The 24,411-nt window shown below is 37.0% G+C and overlaps 2 protein-coding genes across 5 annotated transcripts in view; both read left to right on the forward strand.

Annotated features, from left to right (window-relative positions):
* LOC126513406 (fibrocystin-L-like) overlaps positions 1-3,159 on the forward strand; it is a 31,717-nt gene extending 28,558 nt beyond the window's left edge. Inside the window, exons 18-19 of the mRNA XM_050161773.1 lie at positions 1,224-1,337; positions 3,020-3,159. Coding sequence (XP_050017730.1) covers positions 1,224-1,327 — 104 coding nt within the window. The 3' untranslated portion in view covers positions 1,328-1,337; positions 3,020-3,159. The remainder of the gene's footprint in view (positions 1-1,223; positions 1,338-3,019) is intronic.
* LOC126513391 (fibrocystin-L) overlaps positions 3,029-24,411 on the forward strand; it is an 87,756-nt gene continuing 66,373 nt past the window's right edge. For 3 of the 4 annotated variants that reach the window (XM_050161750.1, XM_050161757.1, XM_050161767.1), the window contains exons 1-13: positions 3,029-3,169; positions 3,744-3,868; positions 4,808-4,971; positions 5,537-5,709; positions 11,981-12,128; positions 13,242-13,396; positions 15,168-15,290; positions 16,280-16,385; positions 17,989-18,099; positions 19,298-19,462; positions 20,348-20,469; positions 22,293-22,425; positions 23,145-23,337. In XM_050161750.1, coding sequence (XP_050017707.1) covers positions 3,834-3,868; positions 4,808-4,971; positions 5,537-5,709; positions 11,981-12,128; positions 13,242-13,396; positions 15,168-15,290; positions 16,280-16,385; positions 17,989-18,099; positions 19,298-19,462; positions 20,348-20,469; positions 22,293-22,425; positions 23,145-23,337 — 1,628 coding nt within the window. In that variant the 5' untranslated portion in view covers positions 3,029-3,169; positions 3,744-3,833. The remainder of the gene's footprint in view (positions 3,170-3,743; positions 3,869-4,807; positions 4,972-5,536; positions 5,710-11,980; positions 12,129-13,241; positions 13,397-15,167; positions 15,291-16,279; positions 16,386-17,988; positions 18,100-19,297; positions 19,463-20,347; positions 20,470-22,292; positions 22,426-23,144; positions 23,338-24,411) is intronic. The other variant, XM_050161761.1, reaches the window with a different exon arrangement.

A 24,411-nucleotide genomic window follows, 5' to 3' on the forward strand; every position in this document is an offset into this window, starting at 1 on the left:
TAGAAGCATTCTACCATGTGTTTCTTCTCGATCTTTCACAGTTCACACTGGCTATCCATACACAAAAGAGAAAAGACTTGGCTTCATGGCATCAGCGACAATCACTTAACATTTGGTTAACTAATGAAATGTTTATTATAAATTATTCTTGTCTCACGTGGGCACAAAGTTCATCTAGTGTGATCACCCATTTTTCTGAGAAATCATCTTAAAACCACCACAGCCATCCTCCGTGTTTGTGTGGGAGATGAATGCCCCTTACCCGCCCCAGTACTCTCCTTCACCACAAATCTAAGTGTTTATTATGAACAGGTCAAAGAGACCTTTAGATATGGATACAGCAAAGACTCTATAATAAAATTTAAATATTTTGTTATTTTTATTAAAAAGATACCCATCTAAATGTCAAGCTTATGATGTAAATAATACTTTCAGGAGATGTAATACATTCTGCTACTGTCTTGGTCAATCATTGTAAGCCAACAGGGGAAGAGCTATTACAAAGACTAAAAGAAGAAGAAAGTGATTCTTTGACCTGTGTCAGCATGGCCTCTTGTGCTGGGTAGTGTTGGAGTGGGGGCTGTTTTTAAACAAAGCATGCTTGTAAATTACCCGGTCATGGAAAGTGTACAGTGGGTTTCAATTACTATTTGCTTGGGAATTAAATACTATGTATTGCCTTAAGCCTTTAATTCCTAAGCCACAATCATTTTCTGTGTTTTGCTAGACACATAGAAGTAAAAGTTATGACTCAGTAGTGTATAATAATCCCTATTTAATCCAGAATACTTAATGTTTTAGAAGATTGGAAGTTTTGGGTTACAGTCAGAACTTAATCTGTTCTTTTGAAAAATAGATTTCATTTGACTATATTTTTATAGATAATTTGATGTATCAGGGAAATCATTTATTTGGAATATATTTAATTGGGTAATTGTTTATTTCAAATTTTATTGCTCTCCTTAAAAGACTTCATAATAAAATTCCTGCATTATATAAAAACTAGACATAATCATCCTTAAATAAATCTCTTGATAAGACCAATAGGCACTAAAATAATAACCTATTGAAAATTCTTACAAAATTATAGATGAAAGTATCCTAATTATGGCTAATATAGGAATTATCTCATGAAAATATACTGATAGCTAATTAGTCAAACTAATAATAGAGTTACTTATATCTTAAGTTGATTAGAGATAAGAGTAATATTGTCCATTTAGTTTCAGGCAGCTGTGGAAGAGATGGTGAGCGCCAAGTGTCCACCAGAAATCTCACATCTGGAAGAAGGATATCTAGTAAAATACTTCAGAGACTACGAAACTGATTTTGAACTGGTATGTAGTGTGTAGTGAACGTTGAGAGGGACTCAACAAAACTTCCCATTAGTGTTTGAGATTTTGCAATTTCTCTTCTTGAGCCAGCATTAGTTGTTAGTAGTACTCTACCTCAGACAGCAGAGGTCATTTAGTTACAGGCTTGCTTGCAAGGCTCAGTCTAGCATCTTCCCTAACTCTGAGTCATTAGTGAAAAGAGTACTCCCAACACTCATGGGTTTACTTGATAAATAGACAGTAAGCAAAACGGAGCTTACGTGTTTTCTTCAAATGAGTGAAGCATGTGTTCTCTTCCTCCTTGGCTTCAGAGCATATAATTTTTATTGGAATGAGTCATACAGTAAATTTCTTGTCTTGCTTTGAAATCACTTAGTCTTTATTACAATGCCTAATTCTTATTTCTTTCTTTATGAGATTTATAAATTTTCTTTAGTATACAGAGGAAAATATTAAACATATACTTTCTAATTTTTGTTCTGAATACTTGAGGATGCTACATATGCATGCTTTCCAAGCAACATCCCAAGAATATGAAATGCAGGCATGGGGAGAGGGTCGGTGAGTGAAACACTTATACAAATGGGAGGACCTGAGTTCATATTTCCAGAACCCAAGTAAAGCCAGCCATAGTGGCAAGTTTCTACAATTCCAGCACTCATATAATGACATTGGAGGTAGAGACATGAGAATTCCCAGAAGCTTGCAACCAGCTAGCCTGCATATGTAACAGCAAACAAGAGACCCAGATGAGATGGAAGGTGTATACTGATTGTTAAGTGTGTGCCATGGCACGTGTGCACCACACGCATGAACATACATGCATACAAATCATCCACACACATATATGCACAAAGATCGAACTGAGGGTCTAGGTATTTAAATGTGACCAATACTCTAGAAATAACCATGAATAACTAAAATATTTACTACATGATACTTTGCGTTAGCAGATTTATTAGAGATAAATGGAAATTCTTCGGCTTAATGGCAGCATGAGTATCTGAGAGTAGTCCTGTTGATGGTGAGGATTAGATTATCCTCCGTTCCTTCCTAGGTGTATCTCTATCTCTACCCAGCATTCATGTCTGGGCTCTGCTTGGCTTCAGCTATTAGCAACTCTAGGATCTTCCTCTCTTTGATGTTTCACGGTGATTTTTACCCTCCGAAGTCAGTTGATTCTTTCTCTGATTTGGACAATTCCTATTTATCTTTAAAGGCAACTCATTTGTCTCTACCAGTGAGGTTTCTTTTATGTGAGCTAGAAACCTCTCACCAAGATTAATATAACCCTTAGTTCTTTTGTCCCAAAGGGTTACCCCCTTCTTACAAAGACAGTGTTCTTCATCACGTGAATTATGACAAATAAAATAAAAGTAAACAAAAACTTAGTACCTGGTACTAAACAAATATTCATGAAAAACGAATAGGTATCTTTAATGAGATGGTAGTAAAGAAAAGATGCTGGGACTTGAGAAGCCTCCACACAGAAACACAATGGGTGAATATGATTGGGGATCAGAATGAATGTAGGAAGAATTTCATAGATGGGAGAGACTGTTTCAAGTTAAATACTAAAGAGACCATGGGATTAGAGCAGGATCTCAAATAACTTAGTTGGAGATGTTGGGAGAAAAGCAGGAAAATAAATCACGTTTTCCTTTGAAAAATTGTTGTTTCTGTAGGATCATATTAATAGAGGGCAGAAGACGGCCGAGACAGACGCTTAATGTGGCCGCTACTCCCTGAAAAACCCAGCTGTCCTTTTTGACTCAGCAGATGTTAAGCCAAACAAATTACCATATGGAGATATTTTATTATTTCCTCATAATCAGGTGAGCTTGTGAAAACTGCATGCTAATCAAATCTGGGAAATCGCCTGCTAATAAAATTCATGGAATTTTAAGACTAGAAAAAGTGCTTGCCTTTTGAAATCATGTCATGTGGGACAGGAACAATGATTCTGATTCTGTGATCATCTTTCCTCCTGGTGATTCTCAGAAGACAAAAGAAGGAAGAGGGGCAGGGAGGAAGAGAGCAATAGTAAGCAGGGAATAAATGTCATAGTTTATGCTTTTCTTGAAAATGTAGAATAAATTATTTATATAAGATTTAATTGGAATTTTATATAACTCATTCTTATAGAGAGTAAAATATTTTCTATTTTTAAAGGAAATTGCATTCAAATACATGAAGACATTGTTATTAGGTTTTGTCTTCCGTTAGTGAAAGTATCCCAATTCTCTCACAGCTAACTGGTTGAAATCTACTGTTTTTTAAGTATTCTTGTATACTTTATATGAAAATGTTCAATAAATATATATAGATTTTCATTGCAGTCACTTGAATTGTTATAATACAAAATAATTGTAAAATATTGTTATTAACCATTTTCATATTTTTATGTAGTTTTGTTTCGCATACAAAGGATCCTTAGCCAACCACATTGGTCTGAAGTTCAAGTACCAAGACAGTGGCAAGATCTTTAGAAGTGCTGATATGCAATTCGAATATGACTTTTCTTCTGGAAATAAGTAAGACACATCATGGGTTCACAACAAATTATACTACAATACCCAGACTAGTCTCATTTCTTTCTCTTACCATGATCCAGTTGGCTTCATTCCAGAGGTTCAGGAACAACTCAAAACACACAAATCAGCAAACAATGAATATATTAAAGAACAGAAATCATAAGCTTCTTTTAATAGATGCAGAAGCATTTTAGACAAAATCCAGAATCCCTTCATGACAAAACCCCCAAAGAGATAAGTAATAAAAGGAACGTGTCTTGACTTAAAAAGGCTATATGTAATAAGACTATAGGCAACATTATATACTTAAAAAAAAAACTCAAAGTATTTTCACTAAAATTAGAATCAGAATTTACTTTTCTGTTTCCCATATAGTTAAGAAATAGTAGATTTCATGCTATTTTGTCTTTATTAATGTGCTCTATTCAAACTGTGCTGCTTAACTTCCTAAATACCATGATGGAAAGTTATTTTACATCTCGATAGGTAGAGCCAAGGCTACAAATAAAACCTCTACATGTACACAGCATTAATATCTCATTGACAGTGAAGTCTTTCATTTTAGGTTAGTTTCTGCTCATGTGTGTGTATATACACATGCCTGTGGGCATATGTGCAAGTGTGTACACATATGTAAGCACCAGAGGTTAGTATTGGACATTTTCCTTACTCACTTTCCACCCAATGGAAACCTGGAGCTCACCAGCTGGGCTAGGACTATAGGCAATCAGATTCAGAGCTCTTCCTGACTCTGCCCCCCAGTGCTGTGACTAGAGCCTGTGGCACCAGGCTTTCGCATGGATGTTGGGGATCTGAACTCTGGCCCTTTTGTTTGTGCAGTGAACACTTTCCAAATAGAGCCATCTCGAGCCTGTTGTAGCACTTATATTATGTATACTTATTACTAATGTAAACACAACATTATGCAACGTATTTCAGGTGGACCTACACTTGCATAGATCTTCTAGATTTCTTACAAACCAAATATGTGGGGACAAGTTTTTCTCTACAAAGGATTAGCTTACAAAAATCATCCGAAAGCCAGCCCGTCTATGTGGATGCAGTGTACATTGGACAAACACCTACAGTCTCAGCTTTGGGTGGTATGTGGACTCATTTTATTTACAGTTCAACCTTCAAAATCTAGCTTTTAAAATACTACCATGGAAATCACTCTCATATTCAGTGGTAAAGACAAAATACTAACCCATAAATATTAATGATCTGCTCCTTTACCTCAGTAGTATTATGAATTAACTTTACTTGTAATGGATGGGGCTGCTTGGTCACTTTAACAATGAATAAATTCTTAATGTCAGCCTCTTCCAATCATAGCAATTACTAGTTTATGATTCTGGATTTGGCTTGTTAATAAATAAACTATAGCAAACTTTGCTTATACATACCTTTGCTTATCTTGGAGAAAGCAACGATGAAGAAAGAAAGCTGTTTTTCATTTGCAACTATTTGACAGTAACGACTTTCTGATATGGTGGACTTGAAAGTTTTCACAGACTTGTGTGATAATGATGCTACAAGGGAAAATTTTATTTACACATCTTGGCATCATTTACCAAGTCCTATTGATAGATTTATGCACATGTGAATTCTATCAATGACATAGCAAAACCTTAACACTGGAATCTTTTCTCGCACTGACTTTTACAGAAATGCCAAAGAGAAGACCTCCAGCACTTGCAAACAAAGGAATATTTTTAAAGCATTTTCAGGTGAATAAGACCAAAATAAATGGATCAACTACAGCGATTCAGTATTCTGTTACCATGACTTCATATAACTGCAGTCACAATATCACCACGATGGCTGTGAGCTTTGGGCAGGTAAGCCTTTATAGTTACCACTTTGAACTTCATGACCTTCAGATTTGATGGAGTATATTTTCTTAATTTAAAAAATAGCTAGTATATAATTGAATAACATTCATGCCAAAGCAACGAACCTGGTGTATAGCCTTATTAAGCCTGAAGACAATAATGCTTTGAGATTTTTAAAAAATGTGTCTGTAAGGAAAAACCAGGGGTAAATACCCATAAAAAACAAAACCAGAGGGCCGGGCGATGGTGGCACAAGCCTTTAATCGCAGCACTCAGGAGGCAGAGGCAGGCGGATCTCTGTGAGTTCGAGACCAGCCTGGTCTACAAGAGCTAGTTCCAGGACAGGCTCCAAAACCACAGAGAAACCCTGTTTCGAAAAACAAAAAACAAACAAACAAACAAAAAAAACCAGAGTCCTATGACATGACTCGGTGGGCAAAGGTGCCTGCTGCCAGTCTTGATGGCCTAAGTTCAATCCCTCCCACAAGGTGGAAAGAAATAACCAAGTCCCACAAAATGTCCTATCACCTCTTCAGTGCGCTCTCTCTCTCTCTCTCTCTCTCTCTCTCTCTCTCTCTCTCTCTCTCTCTCTCTCCCTCTCCCTCTCCCTCTCTCTCTCTCTCTCTCTCTCTCTCTCACACACACACACACACACATACACACACAGAATTAAAATGTAAAGAAAGAAGAGAGCATGTAAGTGTTAAGTAGAACTTCCTTGTAGATATAAAAATTCATGGGCTCATTCAGTATAGATTAATTTTTAAATTAATTTATATGTATGGGAGTTTTGCCTTCATGTGTGCCTGTCATCACATGTGTGCAGTACCTGTAGAGGCCAAAAAGGTCATGGGATCACTGGACCTGCAGTTACAGATGGTTGTGAGCTGCTGTGTGCGTGCTGAAGATTAAACTTGTATCCTTTGAAGGTCAGCCAGAGTTCTTCACCTCCGAGCGTCTCAAATATAAATCACTGAAGGACAGTTGGATTCTGCAATATTTTAAAGTTATTTCTGTTATAAACAGCAGCATTTCATTTTTTTTGCATCAAAATCTGTACAAATAGGGAGGATGCAGTTTCCTAAGGAACCAAAAGAATTTGAGCAGTAAAACAGCTTTAAAGTTAGAAAATTCAACCGGAATTCCATGCTAAAAATATAATGAACATTTTAAAACTTAATTTCCTGTGAACACCCACAGTTCAATAGTTTTGATTCCACAACAAATTAAAAACAAATATACAAGAGCTCAAGATTAAAGTTTAGTCGACCCTTATGATTAGAGACCCTGCAGAGAACCTCTCACCCCTTAACAACTTTGCAACTGAAGAGAACGACGAACTTTAAATAGTCTCCAGAATATTTAAATATGTCTTCACGTCATTCTGGGTCAGTGCTTAGTGTTGCTGCCTTCAAGATGGTCATTTTATAAATATGTCCTGTAAATGCTTTGCTTACCCGTAGTATAAAATGTGTGGAATTGCGGCTTTGTGTTCCTCAATCACAAGCAACAATACTCTCATTTCCCAAGATCCTTCATTTGCACCAATCGCTGCTCATTTTAACACAGTTTTTATTGTCTATTCAAGGTTAAATTGGAGATTAGGGGACTTATTTGGTGATTTGGTGTCTTTAAAATCATATTCACATGCAAGACAAATGAAGCAACACACAGTACCTTAGAAACTTTAGCTTTGAGATAATTGCAGGATTATATCCAGCTGAAAAAGTAGTTTAGCGATAATGTCATGTCCCTTAGCCATTTTCCCTCAATAGTAATTTCTTGTACAAATAGCATAACACAATAGGACAACGAGGAAATTGATATTGGTACAACCCACCAAGTAATCTTGTGCCCATTTTGTCGGTTTTACACATACATGTGTGTGTGTTTCTACACACTTCTATAGGTTCATCAGACTATCACCAGATATTTATTGTATGACATCACTGTGCTATTTTTAGTGTCCACCATGTTATCCTTTTATAGCCACAGCCACTTTCCCTGCCACACGTTTCCATCTGGAAACCATTGATCTGTTTGCATAATTTTGTCATTTCAACATCATTATATAAATGGGTCAAGACATTAAATAATAAAATGATATACAGCCTCCTTCTCACTGAGCGTAATTCCCAGGAGAGCCATCCATAGTTAGCGATGGTTGTAGGTGGTTGTATGCATAACACCTGCAATTATGGGATAATTTGGTAATTACATCTCCCATTATCTAAGATACTTTCTAGTCTTTTCTACATGGCCACACCACTACACGTTCCTTCAAGCAATACCCGAATGACCCAGATTTCCATAAATTTCCCACCATTTTGGTGTTCTCGTCATTTTGTTTTCATTCTAGCCATGAGAATAGGAGATATTGATCTCACTAGGGTTTGATTTGCATTTTAATGGCTAGCGATGCTGGGCAAATTTTATGATCTTCTCCAGCACTCATGCCTGTTTATACTTTTGCACGTTTTAAATTGGATTGTTTATTGCCCCTTTTTTAGTTTTTTCAACATTGTATATTTGTTAACTAACATTTTCTCCTGGAATGTAGCTTGCCTCTTCATCTTCACCATAAGGTTTCCCAGAGAGTGCTGAACTTTGATTGGTTGCGACTTCTGATTTTTTTTTTTCCTTCAGTGAATGGTTCTCCTGATTTCAAATGTGAGAACATTAACTTAGATTTTGGCTCTAAAGACTTTATATTTTATACTTATGCTATGATTCACTCTGAGTTGAGCTTTAATAAGATTTGGACTTAAGATATTTGTATATATAGCAATATGGTATATTTGCTTATGATAAGTTACTCTGACATCAGTTACTGAAGATACTTGCATCCCTCCAATGGATTATTCCCACTCACTTGGAAAAGCATTCCTTATGCACACTTTCTGGTTGTGTTTATAAGTATATGTTCTGTTCCATTCTCTTTGTGTGTTTCCTTCCCACCAATACCACACTCTCTTAGTTACTGAGGCTACATAGTAAGTGTGGATATTGAATAGAGTGGGTTCTCTTGCCTTTCCTTCTTACATTAAATCTGTTACAATTGTTTTTCTGCTTTCAGAAAGTCTTGGTGATATTTTGATAACAATAGCATTAAATCTTTAGGTTGGAGTAATATCATTATTAGGTTTAGTCCTCTTATCTATAAATTATCTCTCTTGGTTTATTTTAATCTTCTTATGTTTTTTTTTTAAAAAATCAGCATTTTATATTTTTGTAAATTACTTTTTATTAGACTTTCGTAGTTCTTAGGTCAGATTCAGAACATGCGTTTTGTGTGTGTGTGTGTGTGTGTGCTATGTGTACATGTTGTGATATATGTGTATGCACAGAAGTGGAGGCCTGAAGAGGATGTAAGGGGCATGCTCTACACATCTCCACCTTATGTTCTTGAGATACAATTTCTCTCTCAACCCTAGATGTGCTTGTGGTCAACAAGCTACACCTATTTTCCTGTCTCTTTTTATGGCTGTGGAATCACAGGCATTTATGAATATATGTCTTTTTAGGCGGGTGTTGGTATCCAATGTCAAATCCCCATGTTTGACTAACAATTGCTCTCACCTGCTGAGTCATTTCACAAGTCCTCGGAATATGTTTTGCTAAATTTGTATGTAATTATTTCAATTTTGAAGCAATTATAGTCTTGCTTTTTTATTGAAAATACATTATTTTCTCACACAATACATCCCAACGACAGTTTTCTTTTCCTCCACTCCTCCTAGATCCCCCCACCTCCCTTCTCCACCAGATCCACTCCTTTGCCATTTCCCTTCAGAAAGGGGCAGCTCTCCAGGTGACCACACCCAAACATGGCAAAACAAGATACAATAAGACAAGGCAAATGCCCTCATCTTGAGACTGGCTAAGGCAACCCAATAGGAGGGAAAAACGCCCCAAGAGCAGGTAAAAGAGTCAGAGCAACACCTATTCCCACTGTTAGGAGTCCCACAAAAACATCAAGCTGACAGTTATAATATATGTGCAGAGGACCTGGTCCAGATCCATACAGGCCCTGTGCTTGCTGCTTCAGTCTCGGTGAGCCCATCTGAGCCCTCCTTAGTTGATTTACATGTTCTCCTGGGATCCTTCATCCTCTCTGCTTCCTACAATCTTTCCTCCCCCTCTTTGCCTGCAGAAGAGTTCTGAGTGGAGGGACCCAAAGGAACCCTCCAATTTAGACTCTCTACATAATGTCTGGTTGTGGGTCTCTGTTTGTGCTCCCCCACCCCCACAACTACTGCCAGAGGAAGTGTCTCTAATGACGACTGGACAAGGGACTGATCTATGAATATAGCAGAATAACATCATTAGGAGTCATTTCGTTGATTCCCCTCCTCCGCCACATGCTTCAGTCACTGTGTTCCCTCTACTCTAGGTCTCTGGGCTCTATTTACCCAGACTCTGGTTCCTGACCATCCAAGCAGTGTAGAGCACTGTCTCCCTCTGGTGGCCACTCCCACAAGTTCTGTGTCAGCATAGCACCAGGCTTTTCTTGCAGGCAGGAAAAACTGTAGATGGATGGTTTTGTGGCTGTGTTGGTGAACACGGGTTTCTCTTTCGGTAGCCTTCAGAGTTACCTTCCCGCATCTCAGAGACTATAGAATGGAAGGGTAAAGGCTCCACTCCAGTGAGCTGTGCACATGTCCTCGGCGATGGGTCCCCACTATCAGTTTCTGGAGAGAGGACCTATGTCCTAGCATTCGTCTGGGTTGTTCAGGGATCACCTGGGCCAAAAATTCTACTGCATGCAACCCAGTCCCACAAGTGGACACCTCGCCTGGCTACAAAAGGTGGCTAGTTGAGACGTCATATCCTCCGTAGCTGGGAGTCCTCACGAGGAGTCCCTCACCGATTCCAGTAAGTTTCCACTGCATTAGGTTTCACACGACCCTTCAAATGTACCTCAGTTCCAGCATTTGTGTCCCTACACCCCTACCACCTGAGCCCTCCCACTCCTATTCCCACTGGCCCCTAGTCCACCCACAAAACCTATTCTATTTCTCTTTCCCAGGGAGACCCACAAATATTCTCCCAGCCCCCCACCCCACCACCAAGAGGGCTTCTCTTTCCCTAACCCTCTGGATTTGTGGAATGTAGCCCGATTATCCTTTACCTAACAGCTAATATACACTTATAAGTGAATAGATAAATGGTCTTTTATTTTAAATTATGGTTTCCAGATATTCGTTATTTGTACTTAGAGATATGATTGGGCTTTTGTTGTTGCTGTTTATCCTGTATCCTTGAACCTTGGTGAACTCAATAGTTTTTGAAAATTAACTTTGATTATTGAGATCACTTCAGATTGCAGAAAAGAAACCCATTAGTCCACAGGAGCTTTCCCCATGACAGGTTTTTTTTTTTTTTTTTTTTTTTTTTTTTGCCTTCTAGTATCAGTAATTCACTTTCCCGATTTTAAAACTTCATTCCATTAGAATCATAAAGGTTCACACGATTTAAAACAAATTTTGTTTCTCAATATTGCAGGATTCACTTTGCTACCTTTAGTGATAGCTCTCTCTTTGAGCTGCTGTGTATTGTAGTAGAAAGAGCACTGTTTGTCCTTTCTGTTGACGGAGGCTTATACTCTTTTTAATCTTTAGCACAGATAAAGTTGGTGTGCACTTACGCACACAGGTGTTTCTTTCTATCACTTAAGATACTTCTTCCTCTATGGGTTTCAGTTCTACAAGAAAGACAGGAAACTTCAAAAGATCAGAAATTAGAGATGATAATTACACTTACAACCTACGAATATGGATTAGCACATATTTCTTCAGTCAGTCGATTGGTGTTCAATATTTAAAAATTATTCAGAGGGCTGGAACGGTTGCTCTACTATACTGTTGGTTATGTAACTACAATTATTTCTCCAAAAAAGTGTTTTAGTCGTTTTATAGTGAGGATTATTTTTCATGCTTCTTTGCCTCCACACAGTGGTGTGCTTTGTACCTTAAACAGAGTGCTTGCTCGATAAATATTTGCACCTTGAGTGATGGAGAGTATGCTCTGAATTAATGAGGTATTACGGTGATTCCAGCTGATGGCTGCACAGATGACTGCGTTGACTTTGGTCTCATTATTGCAGCTGTACAGGCATGGCCTCTGTTGATTTATGGAACTCTCCTTAATGTCCCGAGGAATCCTGAGTAGATGAGGCTCATTTATGTCACGTCACAGGATCCTGCATGATGAAATGGAAATTGTGTCACCCATTGTTAGGTTTAATCATTCTATCAATATTTATTTTGGAAATTAGGCAATCACAAATGAGACAAAGAATGAGTCGGTTTACAGAGGAAATAATTGGCCGGGGGAGTCAAAGATTCGCATTCAAAAAATTCATGAAGCTTCTCCACCGATAAGTGGCAGCTTTGACATCCATGCTTACGGACATACCCTGAAAGGTACATTTGAATGCTTGGAATTAGCAGAGATATACCAAAGCTGTTCAAATACACACGTATGCACAGTACATTGAATGTTAACTATTCCTGATAACTGGTATGTATGGTTATCTTACATTCAAATACCTAAATAAATGATAAATAATCATATGTATATATTAAAGGCAGTAATTAGTAACATTTTTGTCTCAGAATTATTCTTTTGGTAGTTTAGAAAAGAATGCACTCATATAAAGTCAGTTTCATAAGTTATAGATATTTTTACTTGAAAATATAAATAAATAAACTCTTAAGTGGCCTCTTCCTTGGGGTGACTAAAACTGTGACCTCATATATCCTTATATGCTGCATACATTGAAAGAGATCATTACTGTGATATCCAGAAATGTTATAACTTTAAAATACTTATAAAATGGGATTGGAATAGAATTTTTAAATACAATCGTAATTAAATCATGCAGACCTGTGTAGTTCAAAATGGTACCTATTACCATATGTGTCCACTGAAAGCTCCGGCTGAAATAAGCACCATACGTTGAAATTATTAACATTTATATATGGCTTCATACTTGTTTAGTCTTAGTTTTAGCACATTTTAGTTTTACTTTATAAAATATTACTACTAGTACCAGAAAAAGAAATGTTTATTTAAACCTTGCATCACAATCTATCAAACAGAGAGAGAGAGAGAGTGCTGATTTAAACAAAAGTAATATATGTTTGGTACACTTATTTTTAGCAAGACTATCTACATGACTTATATAGTTCAAATTGTCAGTAACATGAAATAAGATTGTCTGGAATAAGTGGCATCTGAATGACCCGATTTCTTCATTGCCTTATTACATACCACTGTTTATTTTCTAGAAGCTTCTCTTGCATTCATGAATTATAGATTATTCATAAAGCAAACTGACTTTCAGATGAAAGTTTTTAACCCCAGACAATGCTGGGATGCATTGCTCATATAATTTTGTTTCTCACTAATGCTCTCTTGGGATAAGAGTTCTAGATTTCTCTTTGACTAGAGTGGAGTAGGTGTGTGACTGAACTTGAGACAGACAGTACTTTGAGGAGTGCTCCATTTGTGAGTCTTTGCTCTTTGTGCTGCAGGCATCCCTGCAGCTGTGTCAGCCTCGGACTTGCAGTTCGCCCTCCAGAGCCTAGAAGAAACAGGACAAGTCTCAGTAACCAGAGAGGGAACCTGTGCTGGGTACTCATGGGCCATCCAGTGGAAAAGCCCCCGTGGAAAGCAGCCGCTTCTGCAGGTCCCTTCTTTAGGACAGCTTTTAGTTCCTTAGCAGTGCTTTTTGATACATTGTTTCCTTCACAGTGCTTTTTGCTACTTGGTTCCCCTATCAGTGCTCTTTGCCACTTTGTTTCTTTAGCGACACCTTTTGCAACATTGTTTCCTTATCTGAGCTCTTCACTACTTTGTTTCTTTGGCAGTACTTTTTGCTACATTGTTTGCTTATCTGAGCTCTTTGCTACTTAGTTTCCTTCTCTGCCCTCTTTGCTAATTTGCACTCTTGGATTCCTTAAAGGAACTGGAGACTGGGGTTTTTCAAAAACAAACAATAAACTAATTTTATTTTTTTTGTTTTGATTTTGTTTTGCTTTTTACGTAGGGTCTCACTATGTGTCCTTGACCGGCCTAGTACTTCCTATATAGACCCGGCTAGCAGTGGAGGGATAGAAATCCACCTGTCTTTTTTTTCCGAGTGCTGGGATTAAAACTGTGTGCCATCGGACCCAGCTCATAAATAAACTTTTAAAATTATTTGGAGAAAAGGAAACTACTGTGCATTATAACGATTAGGAAGGCTTTTTTTTTTTTTTAATGGAGAATAGCTGTTCGTACTTTAATTTTTTTTTGTGAGAAACCTCTTGATGGTATACAGGCATGGCCAATCTCACAAATAAATTCAGCTGTAATTTAGAGAGGACATAAGAATAATTGGCTTCATCACCTGTAATTCTTCCACTGGCTCTGTACGGAAAGACGGAAAACTTGCTTTTTGTAAAGACGACCTCTTCAAGTCAAATCTACAGCTGTCATCTATTTGACAGCTACATTTTGCATACAGGAGTGGAAGAGAAGTGAATGGCAGTATGTGTGAAGGAGATTAGTGTAGAAGAGCTGGGGACATAGAAAGTCTAAAAGTAAATGACTAATATGCGGCCATACATAGGACCCACATATATTCTCCAGGAACGATGCTACAACATAGCGTGGAGAAAGTACAGATTCCTACTCAGGAAGTATTTGAATGGGAGAGGGAAAGTAGAAGACAAAAACACACAAAAGCATGTAGCCACGGAATTCACATGGATGTGTAGAGTATAACAGCTACAAGACGCAGAGGTTATTTTACAGGTACAATCTTGGAACTAGAATTCTAAAATTCTCTAGTTGAGACTGTCCTCCTCTTGCTAGCTCTGCTCGTATCTGGTGTCCATCTCTTTTCCCATGAGTCTCCTTGGCTTATTCATCATTGCTGTCCTTCATCACTGGCTCATACAGAATCCATCATGGAGATACCTCTGTCCTTGCTGGTGTCTGGATATATCAGAAGGTGGCCATACTGGAATAAGAACTTTGAAATGACAATATTATATATGTGGATGTAATTTGGCTTTGCTTTTATGGCTATAAGACAATATAATTTAAGAATGAGAGATCAAGAGAGCCAGAGATAAAAAATGCTAAAGGGAAAAATAGCTCAACCTTTTAACTATTTAAAATAATTTACCAGAGTAGCTATGACCGACAAAGAGCAGAGAACATTTTAAGATATAAAATTAAATAAATTTGCTGTATTTAGACTCATTTATATTTTAATTATGAAATATATTATAATGCAATAGTCTAATCATTTCCTTTGATTGATTATTGTTTCTCTAGAAAAGATTTTTTTTAACCAAAATGACTAAATTTTTAAATTTTTTTCATCCATAAGTGTTTACTTCCTTTACCCATGCTTAAATTGGTTATATTCTTCATTACTATTCTAGTAAATTCATTTTATGTAAAAATAGATTAATGATTCTAACATTACTGGAGAAGAAGCTACTGTGTCAGTCACCACAATAAAGGAAGGTGGATTATTTAGACACCGTATACCTGGAGACATGCTCCGCACACCTAACCAGCAACCACAGGTACTTTTCAAACTTTTCTCATAATATTTATAATTTTAAATGCATAACTAATTTGTGCCAGTGTACCAAAGACCATTCAAAAGAGGAGTATGAACAGCTCTAGTCCCATGGGAATATTGCTGTTGACAGTTGACCAACTCATTATTTTCCTCCAACTTCTGGGAGAGATTATCTTCCTAGTAATAAAAGATTCTTTTAACTCTACCACTGACAGAATTAGCAACTATGTCTTTTTATTTAACATTTATGTACTTATGTCAGATAATTATTAATGTTGCCACTTCAGTGATGAGAATATTAAACTATAGAGAGTATAGGTAAGTTTCTTTAAAGCAATCTCTACTTTTCTTCATAAAACTAATTAAACAGTACTTTCATGATTTAAGTATTGAAACTTTCCATCCTACATTTGCTATAATTTTAAGGACAACAAGGATGCTGAGATTTTTTCCCTTTTTTCTTTTTTAAATATTTATTTACTTATTTTGAATAGAGTTCTGTCTGCATGTATGCCTGCAGGACAGAAGAGAGCACCAGGTTTCATTACAGATGGCTGTGAGGCACCATGTGGTTGCTGGGAATTGAACTCAGGACCTCTGGAAGAACAATCAGTGCTCTTAATCTCTGAGCCATCTCTCCAGCCTATGATGCTAACTGTTAATTTAACATATTTATTATACTCCTATTTACAACTCCATCAGAAGCCCAATGGCGCATTGGCTGTGCTAATGAATAGATGAATAAATGAATAATAATGATGATGAATAATGAATGGATGGATACACAAATGAATGAGATGTCAAAATAGAGTGCATAAACACATTTTTGCAGACAATGTTCTATTTGTTCTGTGTATAAATCCTGTGCATAAAGACTGTACATTCAGGGATTATTACTATACTTTGTTACTGAATTCAATTCATATTGTACTGAGTTCTACTGTCTTTTTATTCCTGTTCACTTCTGGGTCTGTGTTTCTTGACTTGAAGGTTGAAGTCTATGTCAATGGCATTCCAGCTAAATGTTCAGGTGACTGTGGGTTTACATGGGATCCCATGACTACACCTATCATTTTGACAGTAACACCTTCTGAAGGTAACATCTTGCTTTTAAATTTGGAATATAGGTGTAGGGTAACTAGAAAAATGAGTTCTCTGACAATGATTTTCAAATATATGTCACTGTCTCTAAGGCAAGCAAAGAGTTCATCATAGTCAAAACTGTGTATTAGTTGAAACTATGGAAAGAACATTCAACTACTTACTTGAAAAAAAAATACCACCTATGAAGCCAATGTATGTCATTAATCTTTCTATTCTTCATCTTCAAAGTTAGAATTGGTCTCCATAATTTCCCTGTGACTTTGAGACGTTGCTCTTCTACTAGACCAGTGTGTGTATTAACATCCATCGTGAGAACATGTTCAGCAGAGCTAGCAAGCAGGCAAACAAGATAGCTGTGGTTTTCTGAAAGAAGAGAACTGAGTGCCCATGTGAAGAAAACAGAACAATTAATGCCAAGAACTCATCTCAACCTTAGGGGATGAATTCTTATGGGGGGGGGGGATGTAATTTATGTGAGTTCCTAAAAATTTAAATAAGCATCATTGACAAGGACTGTAAGGAGTGAGTTTTTAACCACAGTGATACATTCAGAAATCATAACCTCACCTTGGGTCTTTGTAGCTGATAGTAACCCTTATCTGGTTAGTGCCCTTTGTTTTTACCAGTGATTTTTTCCATGTTTGTATACAGTTCTTAAAAATTACCTTGGACTCAAAATAATTAACAACTTGAACTGCCCTTTTTTTTATTTGATCAACTTAAAAATAGTGGAAAATATAATATACTGAGTGCCATAGAACCGACCCGTGTCCTTCCTTCACAGTTAGGGGCAGCTTTCATCTTGTTATACACATTCAGATCACCAGTTTACAGACTATAATAGAAGCTAAAACTCTCTTTAAGCATCGTCCTCCTAGTCCCCAGAGCAACCACAGTGACACATTTTGTGTTTTCTTCCATGCTGTTTTACAGCCTTCTGTATGTGACATATAAGATGTAGTAATTTTGATGTGTGTGTGCATCTGTGCATGGGGTGGGGGTGAGAGGTCAACCCTAGGTGTCATTTTGCAGTGCCTATCTACTTTGTTTTTATTTATAATTAGAATATTCTGATAGAGCATAATAATCAGTTTCGTTATGACATTCCCATACATGTATCTAATGTATTTTGATTATATTCACTTTCTATTACCATCTCTCCTCTCCTCTTCTTTCTAGTTCCTTCTCTCCACTTCCCCGTTTTCTGCCTTAAAGGTCCATCTCCTCTCCCCGTACCCTTTGCAAATGAAAACTGTCACTTGTAGGTCATTCCTTCCTCCATGGTTTCATGATGGCTTACTGCCCTATCAACTTGCTTGCCATCGGAGTATTTTTTTCTTTTCCCATTTAATTCCATAAGTCAATGAAGTAATTTTCTGATATATATTAACGCAGAGATTCAAAACATGAATCCAAACAGAGTAATTATATGAAAAACATCATCATCAAATAAATGTGTCTTTTCCCCTTGTTTAATTTCAGGTTTATGGTTTATATCTCTTAAAAGATAGGCATATTCTTGTAAATGTCTGATTTTATATTAACAAATTTTATTTTTTATATAAAATATAGTGACTTAAACTTATCACTTTCAGGGTCCTATGCAGAAAGCACGATACTAACCATAGCAGGCTCTGGATTTTCTCCTCCTTCAGCTGTAACCGTCTCTGTTGGGTCTACCAGTTGCTCTCTTCTTTCTGTGGATGGTAGGTTCTTCTCAATGTCACAAAGTCCCGCTATTTTCTCCAAGAGAAACTGGAAGAAAGAACTATCACAAATATAATTGTCCTCTCATATATATGTTATGGAGTCATGAAATTAGCAGTCTGGTCTACAGAATTATATATATATACTCTCTGATTATGACAATTGTTTGGGTGTTACACGGTGTCTTCGTCTCATTAAGGGTGACCCACCATACATCTATCCATACATACCTCACAAACTGATTGCACAAGATTTTTCATACTTGGATGTATCTCCGAGACACAAAAATATACAAAGTACGATTCTCTTGTCCCACGCTCCCTGGCCATGCTTGTTGTTGTTGCTGTTTGTTTGTTTGGTTTTTGTATGTATGAAGGATGGAACCCAGGACCTCAGGCAAGTTAGGTAAGTGCTCAGCCGCTGAACTACATCAACAATCCTGGGACTTAGCTGTGACAATGCCACAGTAGTCATGAGGCAGGAGGACATGAAGATACTCTTTGACTTCTAGTTCAGCACGACCTCTCTCCAGTTGTGCAGAATTTAAATGCCAGTTACATTTTTAACTTCTTGATGTTGGTGGAAACACTGTTACTTAATTTCACCCCAAGTTATTCCCATTCTAGATACTTTCCTGCTTTAAATCCCATGAACAAGACCACTTACCAAATCATTTCTGTTGATTTGTATTGAAAAGTGTCCTTGAGGTCAAATAACCAATATTTTCACAGTATTACATAAACTGCAGCAAATAAAGTGAAGAAAATATTTTCACTTAATTTATCACTTTTATTATAGAACCTGCTATTTTACTCAATTTTAAATATAAGTAATATGTTGAGTCAAAAATGTAGTAAATTTTTAAATATAAATTCTAATTAAAGTTAAAACGATAAAAATCTTGATGTGCACCTTCTTTGGGCAATGGTTTGAGATTGGTTTGTCATAGCTGGTTTACAGTTTCCTACAAGTAACTAACGTTTAGCAGCTGATAGTTTACAAAGATTCTACCTCCCACTAAGATTTCCCTGTCCCTATCACAATAGGAATAGTTTACCTGGGATATATTTCTTGGAGTCTAAAAACATAGCTCACTGTTAATATTTGCAGACTAATTTTACTGAGGTTTTTTTTTTTAATCTTAAAAACTCCACCCTCCACATTTATTTTATCATTTTCTTCTTTTTTTATGACAAGAAAATGAAATCCAGTGCCAGATTCTGAACGGAAGTGCTGGACACGTCCCCGTGGCTGTGTCCATTGCTGATGTTGGACTAGCACAGAATCTAGATGATGAGGGCTCCCACTTCGTTTATCGGAGTCAGATCTCCCATGTCTGGCCTGATTCTGGAAGCCTGGCAGGTAATAGCTAACAGTTCTCAACAGACGTGACCACATACATCCCCACCACTGCATTTCCAGGGCTTTGTTTCTAGTGCCAGGAAAACAGCATGGACCCCAAGGCTCACAGGACAAAGGAGAATGTCCTTTCAAATGGCACAGAGATTAAGTGGCTGACCAATTTTTTTTATTCCTTGTGAAGCAAAAGTCAGGGGTGTCTTATGCTTACATCATAGGTTATTGAATTAATATCATCAATTATTACATGTTTCTATAACAACCTCATTAATTATGTCAAGATAAGATTTATTAGTTATTATTCTGCTTACCAGCTGCTCCACATGTACCCAGAGTCTCAACGGAGCTCCTTGACCTGGAATAAAGTTCTAGGACAAACAGGACAAAAGAAGGAAGGCACAGACAATAACACATTTTTCTTGTGCTGTTTCACTTACTTTGTATATTTTTAACATGATTAATATTGGAAATTGTACCTTCACATCGATGTGTATGTATGTGTGCTTTAATTACTTTATTTTTACTTGAGTGTGTTCTTTCTCTTCTACTTTTACTCTATTGTGTTTTTACTCTTAGATTTCCCCTTGCTTGGAGATATTAAAATTTCAGTCTTAATTGACCCTCATCCCCCACACATGAGCTAAAGCAAAGAGAAACAGGGTAACTTCTTCCCAAGAGGGAGTGGTTGCTGCTTACACATCTCAAAGCCAATAAAGGAAATCCACGCAATTGAGAGCTTAGCCAGGCTTGTGGTGGTGATTTCGTGCACCCGCTTGTCATCCGTCTGGTGTGACCAGATGATTTGGCAATGATAAGTTAGATGGTGAGAAAGTTTCCGTGGTAGTTGATCTGACTTTTGGTTTTATTTTCATTGTTTTTCTTATAAAGGTGGTACTCTACTGACTGTATCTGGATTTGGTTTTAGTGAAAATTCAACTGTTTTAGTTGGAAATGAAACCTGCGATGTGATTGAAGGAGATTTGAACAGGATAACCTGCAGAACATCAAAAGTAAGGCCTCTGACTCCTTTCATCCCTCCTCTAAAACAGACCTAACCTTACAAGCTAGAAAACATGTAGGCAGGTGGTTAGACAAGGGTCATAGTTTTACAAATTCCAGAGTTTTCATTATTATCTGTAAAAAACTGTTTCTTTGAAATCTTTTAACTAAAATCCAAAACAAAAAATATTATCTCCATATAGGAGACATTTAAAAATCATGATGAAGATGTCTACACAAAACTATAATCAGAAACAGTGCATCTCACCTGAAATAATAGAAATCGATGCAAAGATAGTGAGAGACTTCAACCCTCCACTCTCACCACTGTACAGGTCTGCCAGACAGAAACTTAACAGAGAAATAAGGGAACTAACAGATGTTATGTCTCAAATGGACTTAACAGACATTATAGAATATTCCATCCAAACAGAAAAGAATATACCTTCTTCTCAGCACCTCACGGAACCTTCTCAAAAACTGACCACAAAAACAAACAAACAAAAAAGAGATAGATACAAAGTAAAGATAACATTCAATGAAAATGAGAGATCAGAATTAATGTCAACTGGGTGGTGGTTGTGCATGCCTTTAATTCCAGCACTCAGGAGACGGAGGCAGGAGGATCTCAATGAGTTTGAGGACAGCCTGGTCTACAAAGTGAGTTCCAGGGCTACACAGAGAAACCCTGTTTAAAAATACACCTCCAACCTCAAAAATTATTCTTAAATTTCAGTCAGGTCAATGGTTCACTAATTATGAGCAAACAGGTGATAAATGTAAATGTAGTCACTAACACCAAATCTCAAAACACAGCAAAGTAAGTAGAGACATAGGGTAAGGTGTCTAGGGAAGAACTTTCTTTCTTTCTTTCTTTTTTTTTTTTTTTTGTTTTTTTGAGACAGGGTTTCTCTGTGGCTTTGGAGTCTGTCCTGGAACTAGCTCTGTAGACCAAGCTGGTCTCGAACTCACAGAGATCTGCCTGCCTCTGCCTCCCGAGTGCTGGGATTAAAGGCGTGCGCCACCATCGCCCGGCGGGAAGAAATTTCTTGCGTGTGTATTGGACTGAATGATAAAATAAGGATTGAGGGGCTATCACAATGTAAAAAACATTTTGTTTAATTCATCCAGTTAAACACAACATTTGCATTAATCCAATGCCCGACAATAAAGTCTGCCTAACTGAGAATTGCACAGATGCTGTAGTGGAAGTATAAAGGGCTTTTTAGTGTTTAAGCTTAGAGCAGGTAAGTAGATCAGCTAAATACGCAACCTAGTTTGTGAATAAAGTAGAACTGTTTGAGTCTATTGCAAGAGAACAAGGGTTAAAAGTGATATCTCACTCTTTATCAGTCAGAGAACCTTTTGCCCAGAGCATCTCAGTTGCACTGTGTAGCCTTAAAGTTCCATAATATAAATAATATGGATGCAGTTAAATGATCTCTGTCTTGAGACTTTAAATGCAGAACCTATGTTTAATACAACTTTAAATACCTGAGAACTACTTCTGTTTCATGACTGAAAACAAATTCAGAATGTTGTTTACAGTGATTCTTTCTTCAGTCACTGTGTGTGTGTGTGTGTGTGTGTGTGTGTGTGTGTGTGTGTGTGTGTTTGTTTGTTCACAGCCTTGGGTGTAGTTCCCCAAGAATTGTCCGTCATGTTTGTTTTAGATAGGCTGTCTTACTGGCTGGATGTTGCTAACAAGGCTGGGAAGGAAGGTCAAGTTATCACAGCTGCGACACATTTACTGATGATCTCCCAGCTAAATGACTGTATTTCAATTCAATACCTCATAGCTTGAAATTTTCCTTTTTTTTCCCATTTATTTCAGAGAATTGAGGGTACTGTTGATATTTCTGTTATTACCAATGGGATTCAAGCCACAGCAAAGGATAGTTTTAGCTACAACTGCTTACAAACACCAGTTATCACTGATTTCAGCCCAAAAGAACGGGCAATTTTGGGTAAGAAATTCTTCAGTGAGATCACTCAGTCATTTTTCCGGGTCTGGGTTAACTCATTCAGCCTGATGATTTCAAATTCCATCAGTTTACTTGAGAATTTTATAATGTCCTTTTCCTTCATAGCTGAATAAGATTCTGTCGTGCATACGTGCATTTGCTTTGTCCGTTCATCGGTCAAGGAAGGTCTAGGACAGTGAAGACTTCATAAACAGTAGTAGATTGTTGTGTAATCTCCACCCGTTCTTCATTTTATCTTTATTATAGCACCTATCACAGGGCTATAATTCTAAGTCCACAAGTGACTTTTCCCACTTTTTCTTGAGCACAAATAAAAAAAATCTACTTCCAGATGTATGGAAACCACTTCCAGAAAGCATGGTTTCTCACTCAAGTTTTGCTCCTTATAAAGTGCTCTTTACTTTCGTTTGCTTTTAAATATAGATAACTGAACTTATAATTTTGCTCTCAACATGAAAAATGGTGAGAAAGATATATATCTTTGAAAAATTATTTAAATACTTTTTCCCTTGTGAAGCATACATTTTATATGTACATAGGAGCATGAACTCATTCTTTGGAATTTTGCCTCTGAACGTGTGTCAACAGTTTCTAAATCCTATGAAAGATGAATATGTTGGTTTGGTTAAAGTACAAGTTTTGTACCGGATTAAAGAGTTAACTTTTATATAAGAAGTTGTATTTTTATTTTAAAACAATAGGAAACATCAATTTAACAATTAAGGGCTATAACTTTGGAAATGAACTCGCACAAAATATGGTGTATGTTGGAGGGAAAGCCTGCCAGGTTCTTCATTCAAACTTCACAGACATTACATGCCTTTTGCCCAAGTTACCGCCAGGAAAACATGACATCCATGTCAAAGTCAGAAACTGGGGTTTGGCATCAACAAGGTATGATACTGATTATAATTGTTAGAGCTGTGGAATGCATGGGGCTAATAAAACTGAGATAGAAAAAAGTCATTAATTTTCAAATATCTTGATTGCTTTCTTTACCTTTTTATATCTCATAGGAAAAAATTATTTAAAATTCTCATGAAATATGTAATAATGCTTTGGTTTTTTTTAACAAACCATTTGGAATGGATTATAAAAATTCTCTGTGTAGTTGGATTTCTGTAACTGTTGTGTGGCTTATGTTCATCCTGGAAATGTTTTTCAAGCAATTTTGGCAGTGGGGGAGAGCATTTGTTTAACTCTGGACTTGCAATAATTTCCTGTGCTCTTGGTGCTCATGATATTGTTAAATGATTACTGCAACAATTACAGATGTGAAAAGTTTACTAATAGTAAATCTTAGGAGTTACAAAAGTATGATGGACAATAGAATAGGGCAGGATTCTCTGAGGAGATTTTAAAAAGCCAGTACCTGGCCATCTAAAGAAAGGGGTGGAGATAATCCCTCACTGATTCTGTTCTAAATTTTCTTCCCTGATACTGTTAACAGGAACATTTTATTTCTTCTCTGAAACAATTGCTAGTTTAGAATACTCTGAAGAAGAGCAAGCTGAATTAGTAGCTTTAAAAGAAGGCAAAGAAAGCAGGTGTCAGAATGGAAGAACATACGATTGTCACAAAATCTTCCAGGGACTGAAAAATCTTACAGTAAAAAGAATCCAGGGCTGCATCCTTGTTGAGTTCACAGGGAAGAGCTCACAGGGTTCTTGAACAGCTGCTGACTTCTGCTGTTTCTGGAGGATAGTATATGAAGAGTCAAACCCAAACCGTGTGTTTAGATGGCAGATGAAGAAACAGTAATTTTACGGCATGCTAAAGGAGTCAAGTAAAGCAACACAAAGCCTCATTGGTATCTACAGAGATTGTGCTCTCATGGTGGGACTTAGGACGTAGGATGTATCAGGTCAAAAGAACATTGCACATTTTGATGGTGCCCTAGCGGGCAGAATATCTATAGTAAAGCAAAGTTAAAAAAAATGTTTTCCCTGAGATTATGAGAAAGAAAGT

The sequence above is a fragment of the Alexandromys fortis genome, unplaced genomic scaffold (genome assembly GCF_014885135.2).
Source record: "Alexandromys fortis isolate MF-2015 unplaced genomic scaffold, M_Fortis_MF-2015_v1.1 scaffold_17, whole genome shotgun sequence".
In the NCBI taxonomy this organism is placed as follows: Eukaryota; Metazoa; Chordata; class Mammalia; order Rodentia; family Cricetidae; genus Alexandromys; species Alexandromys fortis.